Raw genomic sequence first — 24,077 nt, forward strand, 5'->3', positions numbered from 1 at the left:
TGCTTGAGCTCCGAGTCCAGACTCTTCAATGACAATGTGACTAGATCTAGAGTCTCGACTCTAGATCTAGTCACATTGTCATTTGTGTAAAACTGTAATCAGATCTAGATCCGATTACAGTTTTACATCGTAATTTTGTGCATTTGTTTTTACTGATTTTTATTCTTCACTTACAATTAAGTAATAATTCATACTCAGCTCCACACAAATCTGTGGTTTTGCAAGCTATTTGTTTTAAAGTAGTCTAACTAAAAGTTAGATTGTAATGTAAATCTAAAATATAGAACTTTTTTTACACAGCAACTAACAAGGGAATCTACACATGGGTCTGTACAAACATCTAACTCGTTCATGTGTTGCACGCTATTAACGCTAAACATTCTCATTTACAGTAACTTTATTATACTTACAGATGAAATGTTGGATTGCAACCCTTGAACTGCCTATTTGTACAGTTGACCGCAGCACATGAAGGCATATTGAGTCCATTTATAGTAATAACGAATCAAAATTATATATGTATTGGCAGGAGTGTTAACGCGAGCTTTCTTGGAGAATCAATGCGAGTGGTTAAGATGGCGGCGTTTGGCGTCAGATCGATCAGCCAATGCGCTATCCAGTGGTTGTAGAGATCAGTGGATATGGGGGAGATTTGGAGGGGAGGGGTGAGGGAGGAGTCTAGGAGGGGAGGGGCGAGGGGGAGTCTTGGAGGGGAGGGGTGAGGGGGTAGTTTAGGAGGGAGGGGGCAAGGGGGGAGATTTGAAAGGGATGGGTGATGGGGAGGATTATGAGGGGAGGGGAAAGGGGGAAGATTTGAAAGGGATGGGTGATGGGGAAGATTTTGAGGGGAGGGGTGATGGGGAAGATTTGGAGGGGAGGGGTTATGGGGAAGATTTGGAGGGGAGGGGTGAGATTGGATTTTAGAAAGTGTATAATTAATGGGAAACGAACATTTATTGCAAAATGAGCTTCTTGTGACCTTCGAGTTAAAAATACGTTTAAGGACGCTGGATGGAGGATGGAGTGCAGGAGAGTTTAGGGAATGTAGAAAAAAGGCACTATAGGAGATGGAATTTTTTTGGGGGATGAATAGATTTGGTGAGCAAGTCAAAAGCAGCCTTTTAAAGAAGAAGAAGAAAAAGGTGTTATAATATATGACGGAATACAGAACTTGAGGGGAAAGTGTAAATATTGAAGGTTAATAACAGTGAAAACTATCTGGGGAAATGGGGGAGAAACACGTGGTCGAAGAACGACCGAACGAATAAGAATGAATAAACGAATGAGAACAAAGAATAATAGAGAAGGAAATGTTTTTTGGGGTTTTTTTTTTTTTTTAAAGTTAAGATTTTAAACAAGGAAGATTTGGGTGAAAATACTGGGAAAACGGAGAACGAAAGTTATTTGATCACAAACGACCGACCGCTGAGAGAAAAACAAAGCCTCAAGGTTGTACACTGTACAAGGCCTCAAGACACGACACGAATTAACACGATTTTCAATACAGTTATGAAAGATTTGCACCAAAGATCTTTCTTGGGACATAATATACGTACACACACCATAAAATAAATAGTTATAACGAAAATACAAATGGGAACAATTACTTAACTTCGATTTCAAATCGCTCGCGGCGCGGCAAAGGCCTTGCTCGCGACGCGGCAAACAGACGATTAATTTATGAAAGATAAACACCGAGAAACTTCCAAGGTGCACACTATAACTTCACACACCGAAAGATAAATACAGTTTCGACAAAATACAATTGTGAACAGACTTAACTTTGAAAACGTGGAGACCGTGTGGAGCTTCGAGAATCCCTGCCGCCGTCCAAGATCTCGCGAGATCCCTTCTTCTCTGGGAGAGCATTCTTTACCACTGCATCACTTGAATCCTGCAACATTATGAACTCCCGCACCCTCACCACCTTAAACTCCTCGGTTAATGATGTCAAGGGAAACTTGAGTTTTCCACCCTGACCATAAAAGGCAATGTTCGTCAAACAGCGTGGCACTCCCAACCACCTCATCACAAACCCACTCACCACAACCTCCATCACACCTTCACATGCTGTCAATGTTTGACAACACACCCCTTCACATGCCAGACGACCACTGACATATCAATCATCCAAAACAAGTCAAAAAAAAAAAAATCCCACCTGATCGTCATGTGACTCTCGTAACTTGGTTCCCCAAAAAAAAAATTCGTAAGCCAATTGTTCCAAAATTTGTAAATTCAAAAAATTTTTTTTCCCAAGCTGTTGCCTAAATCCCCCAATTTCTGCATTTAATAAATTAATTATTACATTGCCGATGAAAAAAAAATGAATCATTCTTGCTCCGAAGACTTTGCAGCCACAGGAAGCGTCGACAGTTGCTCATATTCAGAAAAAGTCAGTCAGTCTAGTCAGAAGGGCTTACCAGACCAATTAGCCTGTTGACTCTTGCCCCTATTTGGGGTCTCCAGTAACAGAGCCCTGTTATTTGTCTGAAATGCTGGTACTTGCTGGTACCCTTGCTCTTGGTTTTCCCTATGAAATTCTCCTATTTGAATACAGACAATGTTGTCTCCAGTGTCACAATTCTCTCCACTTGAAACACCGGTCCTTGTCATCCTCTGTTCTTCCCCTCCGTTCTCTTCTTCCTCCTTGCCACCTTGGCTTCTGGATTTCTCGTGATTCATAAACTCTTCTGCGTTGTTCCGCAGGCATTAAGGCTTGGGTCTGCAATTGCATCAACTTTTCGGCATTTATAGCGCTGTTTCTGGCCTGTATTCGCTGATGATGCAAAGCATAAGTCAATATTTCTTGTATTGTCTTTCCTTCCCAAGAAATACACTGTTTTTCCACGTCTCTTCAATTTTGGCAACAAGCCATTCATAAAAAGGGGTTTTATGGCATCGTCTATCTGTGCCGGGCCTATTCCCGAATGTAATCGGAAAATATCTCGCAGTCTTTCCAAATAGTCAGCAGAATCTTCTCCAGTTTTCTGTTTACACGTGACCACTTTGTTCCAGTCAGTCACAGGTGACAGTTTTTGTATGGCCTCTATTAATCTATTTAACTTTGCCATTTTTGATTATTTGTCCATATCGACTTTCCCAGGTTCTCTTTCCCATTAGCTGTCAACGTTGTGGCATTAGGAATTAGCCATTTCAGAAGTATTTCCATGTCCCTCGCATTTGGTAATTGAGTTTCCACAATCAATCGCAACTCCTCTGTGAATTGGACTGGATCTGTCTTGATTGATGGCATACTGCTCTGCAATGCCTTAAGCTCATATATCTGCCTTAAGTTCATATACGTAAGGTCTGAGCGTTCCTGATTTGCCCCTGGAAATTTCCGCTGAGGGAAATTTGTTACACCAGACTGCTCAAAATCCCTCTTCTGGAGAGTCAGACTTTGATTGGTTAATGGCAAGTTCCCGACAGGCCCCCAATTAATACAGGCCCCTATAATACTTCTTGTATTATAGCTGTTAGGTGGAAAGTATTGTGCAGTTGTTGCAACTAGTTTTTTCTCTTGCTCACTGTTACGTGCTCCTCCCCAAACCCCGGTCACGGTGTACCTCCGAGCCCCGAAAGGAATCACGGCAGAAAGAAGTGCTATTATGTGTGCCAATGACAAATAGTGAAACCACACCAATCAGTTGTTACCAAAAAACAAGTATTGTATTAGTCTTGCACAAGAATAACAGCACAAGTACAACATGTTTCAATTGCACAACAAAAATACCATATAATTCCTATGATGGTACCACCAGTTTCTTACTCAATAACTCACGGTGCTCCACGTGAGCGAAAGGAAACATTCCCAGTCACTGTCCTGGCACCAGGCCAACGTCGATCCACGCTCCGGTGGTCAAAAGGAAAAAAGTCGTATCGAGACCAGAATCCCGGGCGGCTGACAGTCAACGCTGCCGACAAGCCGCTGGGGGGGAAGGGGGGGGGGGGTGTCGGGCCGACCTCGGTCATGCAAAGGTGCACCCAAAAGGCAACTGGGAATGCACACTTTTGGTTCACCAGACAATGACGCTGGTATGAACGTTCAGCGCCTCCCAAACGGAGAACCACGAATTCCCCAATCGAAATCCACATTACACACGCGAACCAGGCTAGTGGCTGGGGCGCGGTGAAATGGCTGGAGCGAGGTGAAAAGGCTGGAGCGAGGTGAAAAGGCTGGAGCGAGGTGAAAAGGCTGGAGCGAGGTGAAAAGGCTGGAGCGAGGTGAAAAGGCTGGAGCGAGGCGAAATGGCGGACGGGCCTGTAATGGAGGCGTACCTGTTCTCCAACAATGATTCACTTCGGAATCGACCGCAAAATCCGTCACGCAGATTTATCTGTCGCAGCGATCACGACTGTCACAGGAATCCCTTTCCTGGGAAAACCAATCTTTGCTCGTGACCCACGTTCGCCAGTGTCCGCACGATATTTCAAAGTAGTTCTGCTTTTTCCCCCGACCTCACTTGCTCCACTCTCGCTCCACTCTCGCTTCCTCTTCTTCTCTTCCGGTTTCTCCCGATCCATTTCGTTTTTCTTTTCAAACACTAATTTTTCCCTTTTGAAAACAGTTATTTCCATTTCACTCAAACTATACCAAGAATAGTACATGGAACTAAATATGCTTACAGTGGATGAAAACCACAACGATGGAAGTGACGAATCCGTAACATCACCGAGTCATTAATTTTCTCTGACTCCATTCCTGTCCCCTTGTTGCACCCTCTTGGGTAGTAGCCTCATGAGCCGCTTCCTTCAACTTCCTCCTGTTGGCTAGAGCCAACCGCTCCTCCTTGTCCCAGTCCTTTGTCAGGTTCAGGTACTACTGCAAGTTGCTCCTGACTGGCAGGTGCACGTTCCTGATATGCAAGATTCCTTCGATACGGTGGAGGAGTTTCCTCTTGCAATTGTGCTATCTCATATGTCCTTGCTTCCAGGTACAATCTGGACTTGGATGGGGTGGATGGCTTTCCATTGCTAACTTCAAGAGGCATTTGAGTGGATACCTCTCCCAGCCTATTCTGTATCTGTTTCACCTCCTTTTGCAAGCCCCCCCACCATCTCCCCCATTTTTGCTCTGGTGTCTCTGTTCCTAGATTCAATGTCCCAGTAATGAAATGATTTCCAATCTACCTTTAATTTTTGTTTCCCCCTGGCTTCCAATTCTTTTCTTAATGTTTCCAATCGGCTCCTCTCAAATGTGCTGTCTCTTGGGAATTCCTTCTTGCATCCTTTTGTCCATTCATACCATACCCATCCATTCATACCATACCCATCCATCCATCCATTCATACCATACCCATTCATACCATACCCATTCATACCATACCCATACCATACCATACCCATTCATACCAAATCCTGTCCATACCAGGATTTAACATCTTTAACTGAATCTGTACCATATTCTTTACATATGTAATTTATGCAGGCACCTTTTTGGGAAATATCTAGTTCACCTTCTTTACCCTTTCAGGCCCCATTACCCATAATGCCTATGTGAATAACACTCAGTACTCACTCAATGTACTCGGACAACTGTACACGCTATCCACTGTGTGTACTATAAGTAAAATCTGTTGGGGTCTATTCCACCTTGTACACAGTAGCCTGGACGTTTCGTCTTCTGAGATTGGTATTATAGCCGTTCTTCACTGGTGATTCCAGGAAGGGTCTCCACAGCTTTCAATTGATGGTTGCAGCTGACTCCAGGAACACTTCCTTTTTCTACAACCATTTCACCAACCGATCCCCAGACTGATCGCGCAGGTAAATCACCACCGATAGGTGGAGAACCACTTATCGGCCCCTTGTCACCAAAGCCAAAACACTTTTGTGGAAGCCAGGTAATTGCGTTCCCTGTTGAAGTCACACCAGATGTTAAGCACATATGTATATATATATATATATATATATATATATATATATATATATATATATATATATATATATATATATTTTGGACCCTTCCTTTTTCAACTTACCACCTTGCTCATTTTTCAAGGTATCGTCACATTGACATGAATATTCTGATTCCACATTCATTTCACAATGTGAAATTTATCACATTCTTTAATCAAATTATCTTCCAATCAAATCAAAATGGTTCATCTTCTATCAAATTTTTTCCAAAAAAATCAAGTTAATTTTCACAATCTTCTGATTTCCACCTAAGTATGTCAATGCTCCCTTTATAAGAATTCACTTTTAAACCAATTAGATAACAACATGCATAATCCCTTTTCCCAATTTGGTCCAAATTCAATTTTCCAATGTTTTTCCAACCATTAATGATACTCAAACCTCGTTACATCTAAAATTTTGAAAACCAACTCAATGTTTGGCCAAAAGTCATAACCAATGAAATGTTATTGACAATTTAATTCAATTATACTCAGATTATTGTTGGAATTTATAGTTATTTTCCATTTCAACTTCTGATATCTACTCTAATCCATTTCTCTATCAAATCTTAGAGGAGCCTGGAAGAGAATGGAAAATCAAAAGCTCTATAAGGTGAACAATATTGTGTTGTTCAAACCCACCAAAAAAAACAAAAACACATCAGCAAAAAATTCCCAATAAAATCCAATAGACCACCATTTAGTTCGATGCAGCCTGATTCTTCATTTTACGAGTAGGAAACACAATACCGCTTCCTGGGGGCCCTCCAAGAAGCGACATGTGCCTCCCTCTTCCTATTACCTCTGTCAAAAGAGAGGATATTACATTTAAATCCGTTTGTCTGTCTGCACAGAACAATTTTGATTTTCTCTGCATTCGTTAATACGAATGACAGGAAACTTTCATCACAGGTGCAACATCACCTGCACAATTTTGTAAAATCATAATCATGTCATTGATCACATGGTATGGGCACCATAATTGTGTCAACACAACAGTCTTAAAATCACTGAAAAACACATCCTGGCGAGGGTCCACAATCTCTGATTGCCGTTTCCTTAGCTCCTTACAATGGTGATATTACATACATAACATATCAATATTGAATTATAATAAAACAATAAAATTGAGATATGATATATCATGGGCAAGGGGCAATGCCATCATGCCATGCCTGATGGTTCAGAGAAAACAGCAACATTTACCTCCAGGACATACTTCCCATCCCAGATAAGACCTACCGTCGGTCAGGTCGACAAAGCCCCAAAAAACCCAATGCATAATGCTTATCTGGACCACACCCTACCATCTACACCATTCACAAACCACCCGCCAGCCTTTTTGGTGGGGTGTGGGGTGGGGGGTGGGGGGGGGGGGGGCGGAGAAAGATGGATGATGAAAGGGATAAATTACATCTAACACCAATCCATGTTGAACGGGGGAGGAAGTCATGGTTTATATGCATCACATAGATTCATACGTCAACATATTTTCAAACAACTCATTCGAACAAATGAAGCATTCAGATTTCATATTGCCAATCCCACCTGTCCCCGTACGCACACAGCACGGAATGTTCCACATATACACAATAATTCCTGCCTTGTAAATTGGTAAACAGTAACTTGGGTGTACGCGAATGCCATTAAATAACCTTTTGACAGGGTGCCGCATCAATGAGTATGTCCTCCGCCATACTGGATGTCAAACCTGGAACCCATCGACCAGTTGCAATTGTCCAAACCAAAAATACAGCGCCTGTCAGACATCTCCTTCTTTTTCACATGTGGTTTTCACAAACCACACATGTGGTTTAAAATACCTTTAGTCAGTGCAGTATACTGTTTATTCCGCCAGGGGTGTTGCCCCTGTTTTTTTTTGTTTTTTTTAAAACTTTGTTTGGCCTCAAATGAAAACTATTTCACCATCGTTCCATTCTGTTTATATGTACTAAATGTTTTATTCCGTAATGGCAACGTGCAGGGAACCACGCATATCGGTCCCTTTTTGGATGAACATTCTTCGCAGGCATGATTTTTTTTTTGGATGAATTTTAAAATCGATTTTCTTGATAACCTGACAAATACCACTGAATCATTTACATAGATTTATTTTGCTTTCTTGCAGTATTGCAATGAACAATGACCGTTTAATAATGTTTACCTGGGTGGTGCACGTTCGAAAAGGTAAAAATGCTGATGGCAGAGTGTTGTCTGTTTGTTGGTTCTTTGATTACGCCGTGTCATTCTGTGCAGGACCATTGTTTCCGCAATTTCCTTCACCTGCTCCACCTCCCTGCCTGAACACACCAAAGAACAGCTCCACGCTCAATTCCAACTTCTTCGAGTGAGGATGCATTCCTTACATTGAGTCTCCTTTGTGATTGCGTCCTCTTCAAACATCCAAAAGGATTTTTTTTCTTTCTGTATTGTTCTTGCATCTCCTGCCATATGGGAAATGGCTACGTGTAATTCAGACTCGTCATGTTTGAATAATGCCGATAGCATAGCAAAGCAATCACAAGAACTTTTCTCTGAGAAAAGAAACCTCAAGGCAATGCTCGTGTATTACACAGCAATCCAATGTCATTATTTACAGTTTGCCAATACCAGCAATGGTGTTCTCAATTGATCATTAAAGGCCACAGGATAATGTACATGGGTTCGGTTTTTTTTTCAGGATTGTTTGTCATTACTTTGCTGAAAACCTTTATGTTAATTGTTTTCCATGGGCTTTGTATGCAGATACCTTGCAACACCGATGAAGGACTTCTTTGAGAGGAATCGGGCGTATGGGCAGCACCGCCTTCATCTGGCGGAAGCAGATCGTGAGGAGCTCGAGATGGAGCTTGCGAATGTCCGTGAGGAATTGTCTAAAGAGAGTGAGTGGAGGTTGTTGTTGTTTTTCCCCGGTCAGTTCTGCTCTTGGTTCCATGGCCGATGGCTCTCCTGGGAGCATCCCAGAGATCCCAGAGATCCCTCACATCGAAGAGGTTGTTGTATAGACTTGGATTGGTTTGTAAGGAAGAGTTTTGACTTGTAGAGGGAAAAATACCTTTTTGAGACTCGCCACAAAGATTGACAAGATCTGAACTTTAGAATCATTTTCATTTTATTTCCATTTCTTCTCCTTCAGTTTTTGTGATGCAATTCGAATTGACACTCGAGAGGGAAACTGGACGAAATTTCCATTTGTTTGCTTGGTTAGTTTTGTCGTTTTGGATGTGATGGGCTAATTTCAATTGTAACCATGTAATGCTCGTAACCCACCCACCCTCAGGGGCAATGGTGTTTGAGCTTCAGGATCAGGTGGAACGGCAACGTGAACTTTTCCACGACCCTCAACCCTCCCCATCTCACAACCTTGTGCTTGAGATTGCAAGCCGTACTGCGAGGTGAGATTATTGGGATGGGAGTTCAGGATTTTCCGATTGTGGTTAGTCAGCATGTCACCCATGGCTTCTTGTTGGTTGGATGTTTTGATTTGAATAGCTCACTTGATCTGTTTGGTGCTCAGTTTGAACAGAATGATTAAACTCTGTGATGAGCTCGAGGAAGAGAAAAAATTCCTTCGGGAAAGGATTGATGAATTGACGAAGGGAAATGAGGTGCTCGAGGAAAAGGTGAGGGCTTTTTGTTATGATCTGTTGGATTGTGGGCAACCTTGATGATGACACCACTCTAATCCCTTAACCTTACTGAACTTTTTATTTATTTATTGCTTCCAACCATATAAAGCAAATTTCAATTCAAATATGATGGACATATCTTAGGGGTACGAGCTTAACCTGTTTGGTTATTTCTCTGACATAACCTCAGAGAGTGGATCCTGGTGTCCAGCCGTACGTGCGTTAGCATTTGACTAAAACCTCTCCTCACAAACTACCCGACATATTTGGACCAAATTTGGTATGTTGCATCAGGACAGTAAGGTCTCATATGTTTATGCTCCCCTCCCCTATAAGGGTGGAGAAGTGGGGGCTTCCCCCATTTATTGGTATTTCGTTCAAAAATTTTAGAAACCGCCAGACTGATCTAGACCAAACTGGCCATGAGGCATCGTGACCATGCCCTAATATAAACTTAAGTTGTGCTCACTATGACCGTAACTCTCCCCTGGAAAGAGGGCCAAAACATTTTCCTCACAAACTACATTGACCGATTATGACCAAATTTGGTATGATACATCAGAACATTAAGGTCTCGTGGGGTTGTGCTCCCCATTTGGATCTGCCCCCCCTCCACCATAAGATGCTGAAAAGGGGGGTGGGGGGGTTCACCTAAAATTCAGGTAATTGATTTTAATATCTTAAACCGTGGGGAAATAACCGTCAGACCCCACAGGGCTTTTTAATTTATTAGTAGTCTATCTACTACTACTACTACTACTACTACTAATCCACATACCCAACTAAGGGACGTAGTGACCCCCATAACTGGTGGTCTTCCGCATTCTGCCAACATTCATGTGGGCCAAGGCCAATCTCATTGGCTTACTGGTGTAACCAAGAGAATCTTGGGGGGGGGGGGGCGGGGGGGGTCTTCTTGAGGACAGCACCAGGTTAGATCGGGTCGGTGATCATGGTAAGTATTCATAGCAAATTCCAGGGAGATGTAAGCTGGTACATGTTCCCTCACTTAAGCGGCGGATGTGTCCAAACAGGGAATAGCGTCTCCTTGCAATATCAAATCTGATCGGGCTGATTCTTGTGATCTCACAGATGGTCCTGTTTGAGACTCGATCATACCATCGAACCCCAAGGATGTGGCAGTCTATCCACAATCCCAAAACCAAATTAATCACTGGAAATTTTACAAACAGACTTGCTTTTGTTCATGTTGACTTGACTGTTGACCAGACTTGCGTCATTTGTCTGTGCTTATATCTCTCTAATCAAGTGTTTGGATAACTCCACAGTGATGGTAAAGATCATGAAAAATAAAATGAAGTCCTTGTTTTTTTTTTTCTCCAACAGCCTCATCTCAAATCACCAATGAGGATTCAGACTGGGTCCTCCACCTTGAACTTGCTGCTTTTACTCGCCCAAGAATGAATGGAGGCCCTCTGTCAGACGTGAGATCAGGACTGTCTCTGGACATATCTCGTGCGTTTGATACTATCTGGCATCCTGCCGTGCTTACCAAAATGTCTGTCTATGGAATCCAATGCCAACTGCAAACATGGCTCACCGACTTCCTCTAATCCTGTAGCCAATGTGTGGCACTCAATGGAATCATTTCTTCATCTCTCCCTGTTAAGGCTGGAGGGCCCCATGGCAGGGTTCTGGGCCCAGTCCTGTCCTATTCATGATCTTCATCAGTGATCTCTCTGACTCTGGAAAATCCTCTAGCTATTTGGTGATGACTTCATCCTCTGCTGCGACGTCCCTCATTCTTCAGAGAAGGCTGCGCAGCCTCTTCCGTCTCACTAATTCTCTCTGAAAGGAACACCTGGCAAACCATTCTACTTAACAATTCTCTCGAGGATCTCGCTATCAGTCATGATCTTTCTTGGGCAAATCACATTTCAATGTTGGCCTCCAAAGCTAGTCACCGACCCGGCATCCTCCGCCTTTCTTCTGTATCCATGTTTTCCACCCCGTGCGTCCTCTTTCCTCCCCACTTCCCTTATTTATCCAATTATCGCTCTTTTTATTCCTTCAACCATGCTGTTGGTGTCCCCACCCACCCTCCCCATCCCCGCCTGTTTGTACTGTTCCTTTTGTTTTGTTGCATCCTGATCTGTTAAGTGTTCTCTCTTCCACGAGCTTTGACTTTGGATACTAAAAAAACACCAAAAAAAAAAACACCCCGGCTTAGCAATTTACCTCAAGTATTGTATTTAACATTACATGCAACATATGCTCTTTTATTGTCTGCAGTCCATTGGGGTACACAAGATCAATTTGTGGTCCAGTCTACATAAAGATGGAAATTGTGGTTATTGATTTCTTGCCTTGTACCCACTATGACTGGGCCCTTCCCCAAATCCCCCTCCCCTCCCTCCAGTTTGAGTGGGGAAAGTTGAATTTTGAGAAGCAGAAGAAGGAGTTGAACGACATGGTGTGTGAAGCTAAAGAAAAGGAAACAGAGCAGGCGTCAATGCTGAAAGAATATGAGACTCAGCTTATTGAGGCCCAGCAACAAAAGGTTGGTTTGTCCATTTTTCTTGTGCAGTCCCTCCCAATTCCATATCCAGGTGCTGCCCAGTGATACGCGCCGAAAGGACATGCTCAGTTTTCACTCCGTTTGTTTTCTTGTTTGTTTGTCCAGGCGATATCTCAGCCATCGTTTGAGCTGGGAAGTAAAAATTTAGGCACAATAGTAAGCAAGTGATTTGGCAAAAATGGTATTTTTGATTTATTGATTAATGAATTGAGTAATTACTTAATTATTCATTTATTAATTAGATACTTATTTTATTTCTCATCTGGGCAATATTTCAGGCACTTTTTGAGCTAGAAGCTGATATATAATTGGACACAACAGTGACCAAGTGATTTAGCTATAAAGAGTATTTTTGATGTATTGTTTAATTTTTCAACAAATTAGTTAATTAATTTTCAAAGTTTCAGCTTTGGATGAACACACACTGGTGGTTTCGGTGTGCTATTAGCCAATTGATTAAGAAATTAATTATTTTACGATTATTATTTTAATTACGCAATTGATCAATTAATCGATCAATTATTGTACACCGCTCCCTCCCAATTCTGTCTCCATGTGCTGCGCGGTGGCATGGCGCACTGCAGGATATGTTATTTATTTATTTGCCATTGAGGTGGTGTACTTTGAATGTAGCTCTACTTGTTTTTATCTTGTTTCACAATATTTCTTGGATGAAAACATTAAAATAATTGGAAAAATAAATGATATTCAAAAGCCTAGAATTAAGTTCCTCTTTCATACTACATTATTTTTACAATAAGTACATATAGCTCTTCTACATTCCTTGGCATGAGCTTCAGTTTTGAATGTTTTAATGTTTTTATGACTTGGTTATAAGCTTAGCTGAGAGAAACAGCAGGTTACGATCAGCAACTGCACGACCCAACACGTGAGCAGAGATGGTGACGGGTGAAATGGCCACAGATTCGGAGAGTTTTATGGTGGGAGAGGAGGGAGACAAAGTTGGCTGAAAGACCCTCGTATATGGAGTCAGCTCGATCGTATGGGCGGATACGAGACATTACTATTATAATAATGTGACATTGAAGAACTGCCTTTAGAGGCCATTTTCCCCGCAGAGCAGGGTTTGGCCTTTTTTGGGCACCGTGGTCCCCTTTTTGAAGCAATGTTTTATGGCCGGATGCCCTTCCCGCCGCCAACCCTGTTAGTCGCCTCTTGCGACACACAGGGAATTACCAGTGAACTGGTACTCAATTTGCCGACCTCTGAAGAATGACTGGCTGAGTCAATCCCCCCGGCGTTAATTCAACAATCAACCAGGATTCAAACCGAGGATCCCAAGCCGGCACCCTAACCACTAGCTTCTGGTGTAGATTATACACAAGCATTGGATGTTAACGGCATACAAGGCGAGAGTATGGGACATCTTGCAAAAGAAAAGTTTCAGTTAGACAGACGTCATCTGGACATCGTTGTAAAGTAGAAGCCACAAAGTAATTTGTATGCCCCCCACCCTACCCCCCCCTCTCCTCCCACCCTCCCCACCTCCCCCCTCCCCCCCCCCACCCCACCCAAAAATGATATTGCAACTGCAAATCACATTAGCCCTTGCTATGGTCCTGGCTCTTAACGATAATTTTTGCATTGTACAAGTCATTGATTTCTCGGGGGGGGGGGGGGGGGGGGGGGGGAATTATGAAAATGTTGTACAGGATCAATTAATTTTTCTCCAAGGTTGATGTTAATTGGAGATGTAGGGGGTGAAAAGTCTACGAACTGACAGAGGGCAACTTTACAATGTCTGCCTAAGAGATTGTGGCTCATTGTGAGGCCTAGAAGATGAAGAGACTGAACTTCTTAGAGTGGCAGACCATGGAAATAGATAGGTGGGTTAGTTCGACGATCCATCCGGAGTTATAGGGCGAGACTTTTTTTTTTTTTTTTTTTTTTTTTTAGGACAGAACGACCTGTTCCATTAATCGGAATGGCATGTAATACATTTCACATCGTTAGTGATGCAGCTTTCTTTCTGTCCATGGGATGGAATATGTATGACAGACATAATGTGGAGTAGTCCACAAAAAAGGAGTGGGTTTTCCATTGCATCTGTGAGGTCGTTTATGTAACTTGGGAATAAGACCGTGCCCAAGACGCTTCCTTGTTGCTCCACGCACGGAGCAAAAATCGGAGTTAAGCAATTTGTTAATGTCTGTCAGTCTGCAGACATCAGTCTATGATCGAGAAACTACTTCATTGCAATTGAATTGTATATATTCATGTAACTTAATTACAATTTGGGCAAATTGTATGGATTCTTGTCCCAATAATGTACAGAGGAGTAATTTTTAAGTGGTGAATTAATTTTTTTATTTTTTACCCCTTTTTTAAGGCCATTATCCCTGCTCGAGCAGGGGTTAGCCTTGCGAGCCCCATGACGATCATCATGATTTCCTTTTTGAGGCAATGTTTTTATGGCCGGATGCCCTTCCTGACGCCAACCCTTTAGTCACCTCTTACGACACGCAGGGATACGATGTACCTATTCTAAACCGGGGCACACACCGGCAATACAACAACAAACAACAGGCATTTTAAGGCCATTTTCCCTGCAAGAGTGGGGGTTAGCCTTGCGGTCCCCATGACAATCTTCTCCATTTTGCCCTATTTTCTGCATCTCCCCTTGTTAACCCCCTTGCCCGCATTTCTTCTTCGACCATCTTTAGCCAAGTCTTTCTCAGTCTTCCCCGTCCTCTACTTCCTTCTACATTCATTTCACTCTTCTCAACCAGTCACTTTCATCCTTCCTCAACACATGACCAAATCATCTCAAACTGTTTCTCTTCACAGCATCCATCACAGGCTCTATTCCCATCATCTTTCGCAATTCATCATTTGTCTTCCTCTCAATGATACTCCTCACATCCACCGAACCATTTTCATTTCCACCCTTTCCAGCCTTCGTTGCTGCTCTACGTTCATTACCCATGTCTCGCTCCCATAAATCATAACACTTCTTACACATGCAGCATACACCTTTCCCTCCAGCTTCAACGACACTCCCCTCCTCGTCAGCATGCCACTCAGTTCCCGAAACTTCTTCCATGCACATCTCACTCCAGCAACCGTTGCCGAGTCTGATCCACCTTCTCCATTCAGCATGTCTCCTTGGTAACAAAATGTTTTCACACCTTCCAGCTTCACGCCGTCTCCAAGATTCAACTCAACATTTCCTCCATCTGCAGCTCCCTCTGTGCACACCTTACACTTGAATGTAGCTGCCACAATGGTTAAAGACCCTCTCAAACAACTACATTTTTGACGAACTCACTGAGCGCACATTGTACATTGACTGGAATTCACTCCGACACCCTTACTGCACATAGCACATGGGCACTTCCCAGTTCTTTCCACCTCACCACATGCTTTACCACTTGCCATCACCTTCGTTTTTCCGATATTCACCTTCAGACCTTTTGTCTCCATACATTCCTTCCACTTGTTCATCTTCTCCTTCAGTCCATCCATACTTGCTGCAATCAACACCAGATCTGCATACAACTCCCACGGTAAACCCTCCTTTACGTTCTGAGCCAGCACCTCCATCACAGCTACAAATAGTAGTGGACTTAGTACCGACCCCTGATGCACTCCCACCTTCACCTCAAACCCACCACTGTTCCCGTCCTTCGTCCTTACAGCTGTGCGCGCTCTTTTGTACATTGCCATCGCTACTCTGATCAACCATTCCTCCACTCCTAACTTCCTCAATGCCCATGTCACTACTTCACGTGGAACCCCATCGAATGCTTTCTTCAGATCAACAAACCCAAGAAACAACATCTTCCTCTTCTCCATGTACTTCTCCTGCAACTACCTCACAATAACAAAAATAATAAAAAATAAACAAAAAATAAAATAAACAAATAAACAAAAAAAATAAACAAAAATAATAATAAACAAAACACACCGGTAATCTGCTTCAATATTTGGCTATGTCTGTCTGTCGAACATGAAGAACCTGTATTGTTATACCAACCAACTGTGTTTAATTCTAAAGCGTTTCATTCATTTCCTTGCTTTGCATATGTCAGATTTTTAAAATGCGAAACTGAACCGCATCCTGCAGATACAGTTGTGATTTTTAAGCGGTGAATCTGCTTCAATATTTGGCTATGATGTCCGCAAGTCAAAAATGAGGAAGAACTTTTCTAATCCACTGTGTTCATTTCTAAGCTTTGCCTATTTCATATTTAAAATGCCAAATGGAACCACTTCCTTTGGACATGGGTGGATTATTATTGTTATTATTATTTTAATAAACTCTGTTTGCCTGTCAGTCAAACAAAATAAAAAATCATTCCAAACAGGAAACTTATTTTTGAGGGACATCATAAAGGTCACAAACAACTGATGTAATTTGGTAAATAAGGTGGTCAACCACGGTAAATGTTGAAAAATATATATATATTATTATATGGCCGTAAACTTTTATTTTATTTGAATTTAATTATATTGTTGAACACTCTCGAGCAGAAATTGCCTTCTTGGCACTGAAACACTGAGATTCAGCATGGAGACTGGTGGTGCCGAGTTGCTTTGTTAGGTGCAAAAGGCAAAGCAAAACTTTAAAAGACTCTTCCTTTACCCCATGCAGTCTTGAGAAAAAGGATCATGTGTTCCATCAACCCTCATTAAAACTAGTTTTGTTGCTTGGAATGTGCAGGCTGGCAGATGGAAGGAATTGCCTTACGATGTAACCACCTCGGCAGGTAGCAAATTTTTGGTGGAGGGGAACACGTGTGCTTATCCTATGAATATTGTCGGACCATCTCCAGGAGGATCTGCAGCAACGGTTGGAGATTGAATTGAGCAAGTCTGCTGCTTTTGCACAGAAGGTTTGCACTGGCAACTGTGACTGCTCTGGTGATGTCATGTCCAACGTACTTCAGGTACATTCCACCCTTTCATGTTTATATTATCTAACGGCATATATATATATATATATATATATATATATATATATATATATATATATATATATTTGCAACAGTTTTCTTTCTAAGTTAGAGTTTCATGATGCATGTACTGTGTTTTTAATCGACTTTGTGTTAATGTTAATGTGTTAATGCCCCTGCTGTTCAGATCGAAGAGCTGAAAACCAAGGTCTCCAGACTGAACTCTGAGAATGATAACTTTGCAACGGTGATGCTTCAAAAGGATTCGATTATTGAGGAGGAAAACAATCGTATTCATCTATTGTTGGCTGAGAGAGCATCATTGGAATGTCGGTTCTCTGAACAAGAAGATGAAAATCTAGAACTCCACCGAAGAGTTTCCAGCATGACTCAGGATAACCAAGACTTGGAATTGAGAAACGGCATTGCATTGAAGAAAACCGACGACCTTTCCAATCAAATTTCAGGCCTTCAAGATGAGAAAAATCAACAATGTGCGAAATCATCCGAGCTTGAACAGAAGGTTGATGGAATGCTTCAGGAGTTGAACTGCCTGAAGGGGGAGAAAGAGCAACTGATAAACAACATCGATGGCCACAAGGCCGAGGGGGAAAAGCAGTCTTGCCTTGTGTCGCAACTGCGGGAGGATAACGATAAACTAGTTAAGCAATTGTCTGCAGTTTCTCTTGAGAAAGAGCAGTTGGTCGAGGTGCACAGCATGTTGAAGCAGAATTTCCTAAGCCTTCAGGAACAAATGAGAAGCTCGTCATTGCAGGTGGTCGACTTCAAGGAAGAAAAAGAACGGTCTATGAAATACACTTCCTGCTTGGAAGTAAAAAATGCTGCACTTTTTGGCCAAATTTCTGAACTGCAAAATAAGAATGATTACATGACAATGCAATTGTTTAAGGTCTCGCAGGAAATGCACCATCTGCAAAACGCTTTCGGTGACTTGCAACAGGAAAGGAATCATCTGGAACGGAACAAAGAGGACTTGATGGGAAAGGTGACTTGTTTGAATGAGACGTTGGTTGGACTACAGGTTCAGGTTTCTGAATCGGGGTTGGAGGTGGAGCGTCTGCACAAAGAGCTGCTTGCAGCAAACGGTTCATGCAAATTGCTGGGTGACAAACTGTCCGAGCTTCAGCGTGAGAAAGAAGAACTGGTTATCGAGCATGTTTACGTGCGTTCCGAGTTGAAGGAAGTGGTAAATGTATTGAAGGAAAAGCAAGAGATCGAAATAAATTATTCCAAGCTTGAGGATCATGTAACATTGGGGACCCAGTTTGTTGAGCCTCATATTGAGGGTGGTGAATTACAAGGTACATCTACCATAACACACTCCTTGAGAAGAAAAATAGATGAGCTCCTCGAGGAAAAAAAGGTGTGCGAGGGGCAGATTTCCATGCTCACGATTGAAAATCAGGATCTGCAAGAGAAGCTTTCCACTTTAAATAAAAGCAAAAACCCACAGATGCTAGAATTTGGAACGCAGACCACCTTTCAGAATGACCCTGTATTGGATAAAGCTACCAGCCTGGATGTCGTGGATCGTGTGAACGATCTTCACAATGAGCCTGAGCCACTGCTGGGACCTCCGGGATCTTCTGAAAGCAAAGAGCAGCATTTGCTGGAACAGCTGCGAATGCAGGTGATCTGATGTTATTGCTTTCTCTGCTTTGGTGTTTCGATGCTTTGTACGAGGTTGATTATGGAGACAATTGGCTAAATGAAGCACACCTTGCTCTATTTCTTTCACATTTCCCCATTTGATCCTTTGCATCTCTCCCTCTCCCCTCCGTTTTGGCCTCGTTATAAGAGTATACTAAAGGCAAAGATGCCGATGGTGGGAAATGTTCTGTCCCTGCTGGTTTGGAGCCAATTTTTAAATTGTTCAGATTGGAATATAATATTTTTTTTTGAGTCCTCCAACTACGAATGACACGGAGGGAAATAAGCGTGCTAATTTGGTGGTGACGTATCATTGACTCATTGGGTGATGACTTATGTTTGCAATTCACATGTTTATAATTGATATGTTTGGAATATGGGAGTGATGTCATCGGAAATGGAAATGATGGTTAGAGTAGAGAGTGTGGGAGGAGCTGAGTGAGGCACGCAGTTTGGCATGAGGCCTGAGGCCAAAGGCTGGGTGATTGGTGATTAAACCGTTGACGTTCACAGTTCACAAGCAGTACGTTTCACGTGATTACTGGATACAACAGTTGGTGACTAGGATGGCTGATTTTTCGCTACCTCCACCGGCACCATTCCTGCCGTTCCCAGGCGAACCCACAGTACCATGGCGGCGGTGGTATCAGTCGTTTGAAACGTACTTACTTGCGCTGGATTTACAAGCCACGGCGGCTCCACGTAAACGAGCCATTCTTATTCGCTGCTTGGGTACGGAAGGCCAGCGGATTTTCTCCACTTTCGAACCGGCGAACGACACGTTCCAAGCAGCTGTGGATGCACTTTCTGCACATTTCGATTCTCGGCAGAGTCTTCTTCTCAATCGCTTTCCGTTTCGTCAGTGGTCTCAGCGGCCAGGTGAGTCAGTCCATGATCCAAATTTTTGTCTGCACTGAGAGAGCTAGTACAGCCCTGCAAATTCGGAGCATTGCAGGACGAGTTAATAAGGGATCAGCTCATTGAAAAAACATCTTGTTCCGCTGAGGGAGCGCCTGCTGTTAGAATCTGATGATTTATCATTGGGGAAAGTGGTGGATATCGCGAAGCAAATGGAAGCGGCATTAGCAGCGGCATGTACATTGGCAAACACCACAGCGCCATCTTTGGATACAACAGCACAAGTGCCTGTACAAAAAGTTCAAAGTACCTCCCGGCGTTGCACTAACTGTGGATCACTCGGACATGCAGCCCGGTCCCCGGAGTGCCCTGCAAATGGCCAGCGCTGTGGGAATTGCAAAAACAAATGCACCACTTTTCCCGGTGCTGCCGCTCATCGCCCGTCCTTTCAGCTACCACATCTGGCACAGCAACTTCATCACCAGTCGCAATCAACTCGGTGTCCCAGCCAGTCACTGCATTCAAAACTTGTGGATGCTACGTGAATGATATTTTGAAACCGCTTCTGGTTGATACAGGTGCCAAGGTCTCGATTCTCAATAAGGCAACTTATGACAAATTTTTTTCGCACATTCCTCTGAAACGGACTGCAGTGGTTCTGTCGTGTTATGGCAACACCAACATTACCGTGCTGGGTACTGTCAGCCTACCAGTACGGTACAAAAACCACACTGCTGCTCCTTCAGTTTTCTACATCACCACAATGGGTACCAATCTGATGGGGCTGGACTTATTCCACAGCCTTCACTTTCGGCTGGCTGATTGCTGTGGCACAGATGTCCTGCAGGTCACGACCACCTGGCACCACATGTTTCCTGCATTGCTTACAGACCTGGGGTGCATCTTTGACTTTGTACACCAGCCTACAGTTGACGCTGCTGTTGCGTTGCACCAGTCATTCAACCCCTGCGGAGGGTACCTCTGGCTCTCCGGGACCATGTCACGGCCAAACTGCAACGTCTCCTCAACTCTGACATCATCGAATCCATCAATGCATCCCCTTGGATTTCAAACCTAGTCGTTGCACGGAAAACATCTGGGGAGCTGCGACTGTGTGTGGACCTCCGGGCAGTCAAGGCCATCATTCTGGATAAATATCCCCTGCCCACCGCAGAAGAACTCACCACATTTCCATGGCTCCACTGTTTTCAGCAAACTGGATTTAAAGCAAGGTTACTTACAAGTACCCCTGGCACCAGTCAGCAGAGATCTCACAGCCTTTGTCACGCACATGGGGGTTTTCCATTACAAGCGCATGCCTTTCGGCCTCTGCTCGGCTCCCAGCTGTTTTCAGAAAATAATGTCTCTTCTCCTAGCTGGCATACCTGGGGTGTCAATCTACTTGGACGATATTGTGGTACATGGCGCCACCCAGCCTCAACATGATGCTCGACTACAACAAGTTTTTGGTCAACTCTCTGCCCATCACGTCACACTTAACTCTGCGAAATGCCTCCTCGGGGTTCCAGAGATAGTTTGTGGGGTACAAGCTCTCAGGGCAAGGCATCACTCCTATCTTATCACATGTTGACACCACCCATGCCCTTCCTCAGCAACAGTCGGTTTCCCAACTAGCCTCCTTCTTGGGTATGGCCACATACTACTGTGTTCAAAAAGTATCCGACCTTTATTTTTCGTGCGTAAAAAACAAGAAGCTAGGCAGGCGTTGATTGGTGCATGTATGTAGGCGATCCTAATGCGCACGCGTGAATTTTTTCCCACCTGCAGAAGCTGTCATTCGACGGCAGACCGCCGTTGAGTGAGGACATGTAAGCGAGCGCCGTCGGATTTTCGTTTTTGACAATGACGGAAAAACTTGAACAACGCTACTGCATCAAATTTTGTGTTTTTTGGCCTCGGGGATGTTGGATGCTTCCATTGTGATGACTGCAACTTGGTTTCTGGGTCGTACCCATAAACCCAGGACTCATCGCCAGTGATCACTGTGTTGAGGAAGCTGGGATCGCTGTTCACTGTCTCCAGCATGTCCTGTGCGATCTCCAAACGGAGTTGCTTCTGCTCAATCGTTAGCAACTTTGGTACGAACTTTGCTGAGATTCTCCTGAAGCCCAAATCCTCCTACATAATGGAATGAACGGTGTTGAATCTTGCGGATCGTTTCCACTTGGGAATCGCCAAGCTTTACACAAAATTTGATGCAGTAGCGTTGTTCAAGTTTTTCCGTCATTTTGTCAAAAACGAAAATCCGACGGCGCTCGCTTACATGTCCTCACTCATCGGCGGTCTGCCGTCGAATGACAGCTTCTGCAGGTGGGAAAAAATTCACGCGTGCGTATTAGGATCGCCGACATACGTGCACCAATCAACGCCTCCCTAGCTTCTTGTTTTTTACGCACGAAAAATAAAGGTCGGATACTTTTTGAACACTACGTATTACCTCCGCTTCCTCCCACAGTTTGCTTCTACTACAGCGCCACTATGCCACCTCCTCAAAAAGGATGCACCTTGGGAATGGACCACGGCTTGTAGCCACGCTGTACAGACACTTGAGCATCAGCTCACCTCTGCCCCCCACTCTAGCGCACTTCAGTCTCACAGCGTCGAAGGATGGTTACCTGTGATGCCTCCTTGGTGGCACTGGGTGCTGTACTGTCACAGCTTCATGATGGGGTAGAGAAACCAGCAGCATTTGCTTCCTGTTCCCTCACTCAAGCTGAACAAAAGTACTCGGTGGGTGAGAGGGAAGCGTTGGCATGCATTTGGGCATGTGAGCGCTGGCATCTCTACCTCTACGGCAGAGCCTTCACTATGCGAACAGACTATCAAGCTCTCACGGCACTTTTGACTACCAGCGGCTCAGGACATAAACCACTACGATTACTCAGGTGGGTAGACCGCTTGAAACAGTACAATTTTAAGTTGGAATTTACACCGGGACGCCAGAACACCATTGCGGACCTTCTGTCAAGAGCGGTCGTTCCACCATCGACTCGGCAGGAAACGGACACCAAACCTGATCTGGTGCAACTGCTTCAGGCACCCTTGTCCACTGTTGTTTCCATGGAATCACTTTGTAAAGGGTCCCAGGACGACGATCTGTTTACCACGCTCCGTACTGTTACGTGCTCCTCCCCAAACCCCGGTCACGGTGTACCTCCGAGCCCCGAGAGGAGTCACGGCAGAAAGATGTGCTATTCTGTATGTCTTAGATCAATGGTGAAACCACACCAATTGTTACAAACAACAAATATTGTATTAAGATCACACAAGAATAACAGTACAAAAAACAATAGTAATCAATTCTACTACAAATATAACCTTCCTATGATGGTACCATCAGTTTCGTACAATAACTCGGTGCTCCAAGTGAGCGCAAAGGACATCCCCAATGTCTCTGTCCCCGTCCAAGCCAAGTTAATCAACTCCAGTGATCGACAGAACGATGTCGAATCGAGACCAGAATCCTGTTCGGTTGACAGTGACAGTTGCTGTCAAAGATGCGTAAAGGTGCCCTCAAGGCGAATGGGAAATCAACCCTTTTGGATACGGACGTTCAACGGCTCCCTTTACGGCGAACCGCAAATTTCCATTCAAACTTCACGTTACACACACACACCAGCTTAACTTCTGGAGGTGGTGAAAATGGTTGGAGCGAGATTAAAGGCCAGGAGCGACCCGAAAATCCTGCGCGAGGTAAAATGGCCAACCGACCAGTTCTCGAGACGTAACTGCCCTCAAGCAACGATTCTCTTCGGAATCGATCGCAAAACCTGACATGCAGGTTTATCTGTCTCAGCGATAACAACTCTGTCGCTGGAATCCCTTTCCCGGGAAACCCAAAGCTCACTCGAAGGTGCCCGTTCGCCAACGTTCGCTCAAGACTTCGAAACAGCTCGGCCTCTTCTCCGACTTCACTCGCTCCGCCTTCTTTTCCTCCTCTTCCTCTTCGTCGTCGTCCGGTTCCGGTTTCATTTCAAACATTAACTTTTTTTACCTTCTGAAAACAATAATATCTATTTCATTTAAACGATAACAATAGTACATGGAACTAACAATGTTTACAGTGGATAAAAACCACAACAACGGAAGTGACGAATCCGTAACAGTACCTACATTAGAGGGGGGTGGCCGTCCAACGTGAAATGGGAGCTGTTACCCTACTACAGAGTGAGGGCAGAATTATCCTGCTGGGAGGATGTCTGCATTGCCAGAGGTCACCGAACCTTGATTCCGGCATCCCTTAGAGTACAGGTCTTGCGAATGGCACATGAGGGACACCTTGGAGTAGTGAAAGTTAAACAGCGCTGCAGAGACATTGTCTGGTGGCCCACACTGCATGTCTCCTCAGCGGAAAATCCTCTCGGCCAACTCCTGCCCCTCTATCCCCTATACAGTGGCCATCCGCACCTTGGAAACATCTCCAGGTGGACCTCTGTGGAGAACTGCATGGGGCACCAGCCCATGCCCGTTACCTACTCATGGTGTATGACCTCCATTCAAAGTGGCCTGAAGCTTTGCCGCTGGGGTCAGTCACCACTCA

The 24,077-nt window shown here is 43.9% G+C and overlaps 1 protein-coding gene across 3 annotated transcripts in view; it reads left to right on the forward strand.

Annotated features, from left to right (window-relative positions):
• The window catches only part of LOC137421401 (uncharacterized), a gene marked incomplete at its 3' end in the record, with an annotated part of 63,562 nt that overhangs the window by 31,374 nt on the left and 8,111 nt on the right, over positions 1-24,077 (forward strand). For all 3 annotated transcript variants that reach the window (XM_078771437.1, XM_078771436.1, XM_078771438.1), the window contains 7 exon segments: positions 8,160-8,250; positions 8,649-8,785; positions 9,184-9,298; positions 9,421-9,526; positions 11,913-12,053; positions 16,868-16,981; positions 17,175-18,638. In XM_078771437.1, coding sequence (XP_078627563.1) covers positions 8,160-8,250; positions 8,649-8,785; positions 9,184-9,298; positions 9,421-9,526; positions 11,913-12,053; positions 16,868-16,981; positions 17,175-18,638 — 2,168 coding nt within the window.

Source organism: Myxine glutinosa, chromosome 2 (genome assembly GCF_964187855.1).
Source record: "Myxine glutinosa chromosome 2, kmMyxGlut1.1, whole genome shotgun sequence".
NCBI classification, from domain to species: domain Eukaryota; kingdom Metazoa; phylum Chordata; class Myxini; order Myxiniformes; family Myxinidae; genus Myxine; species Myxine glutinosa.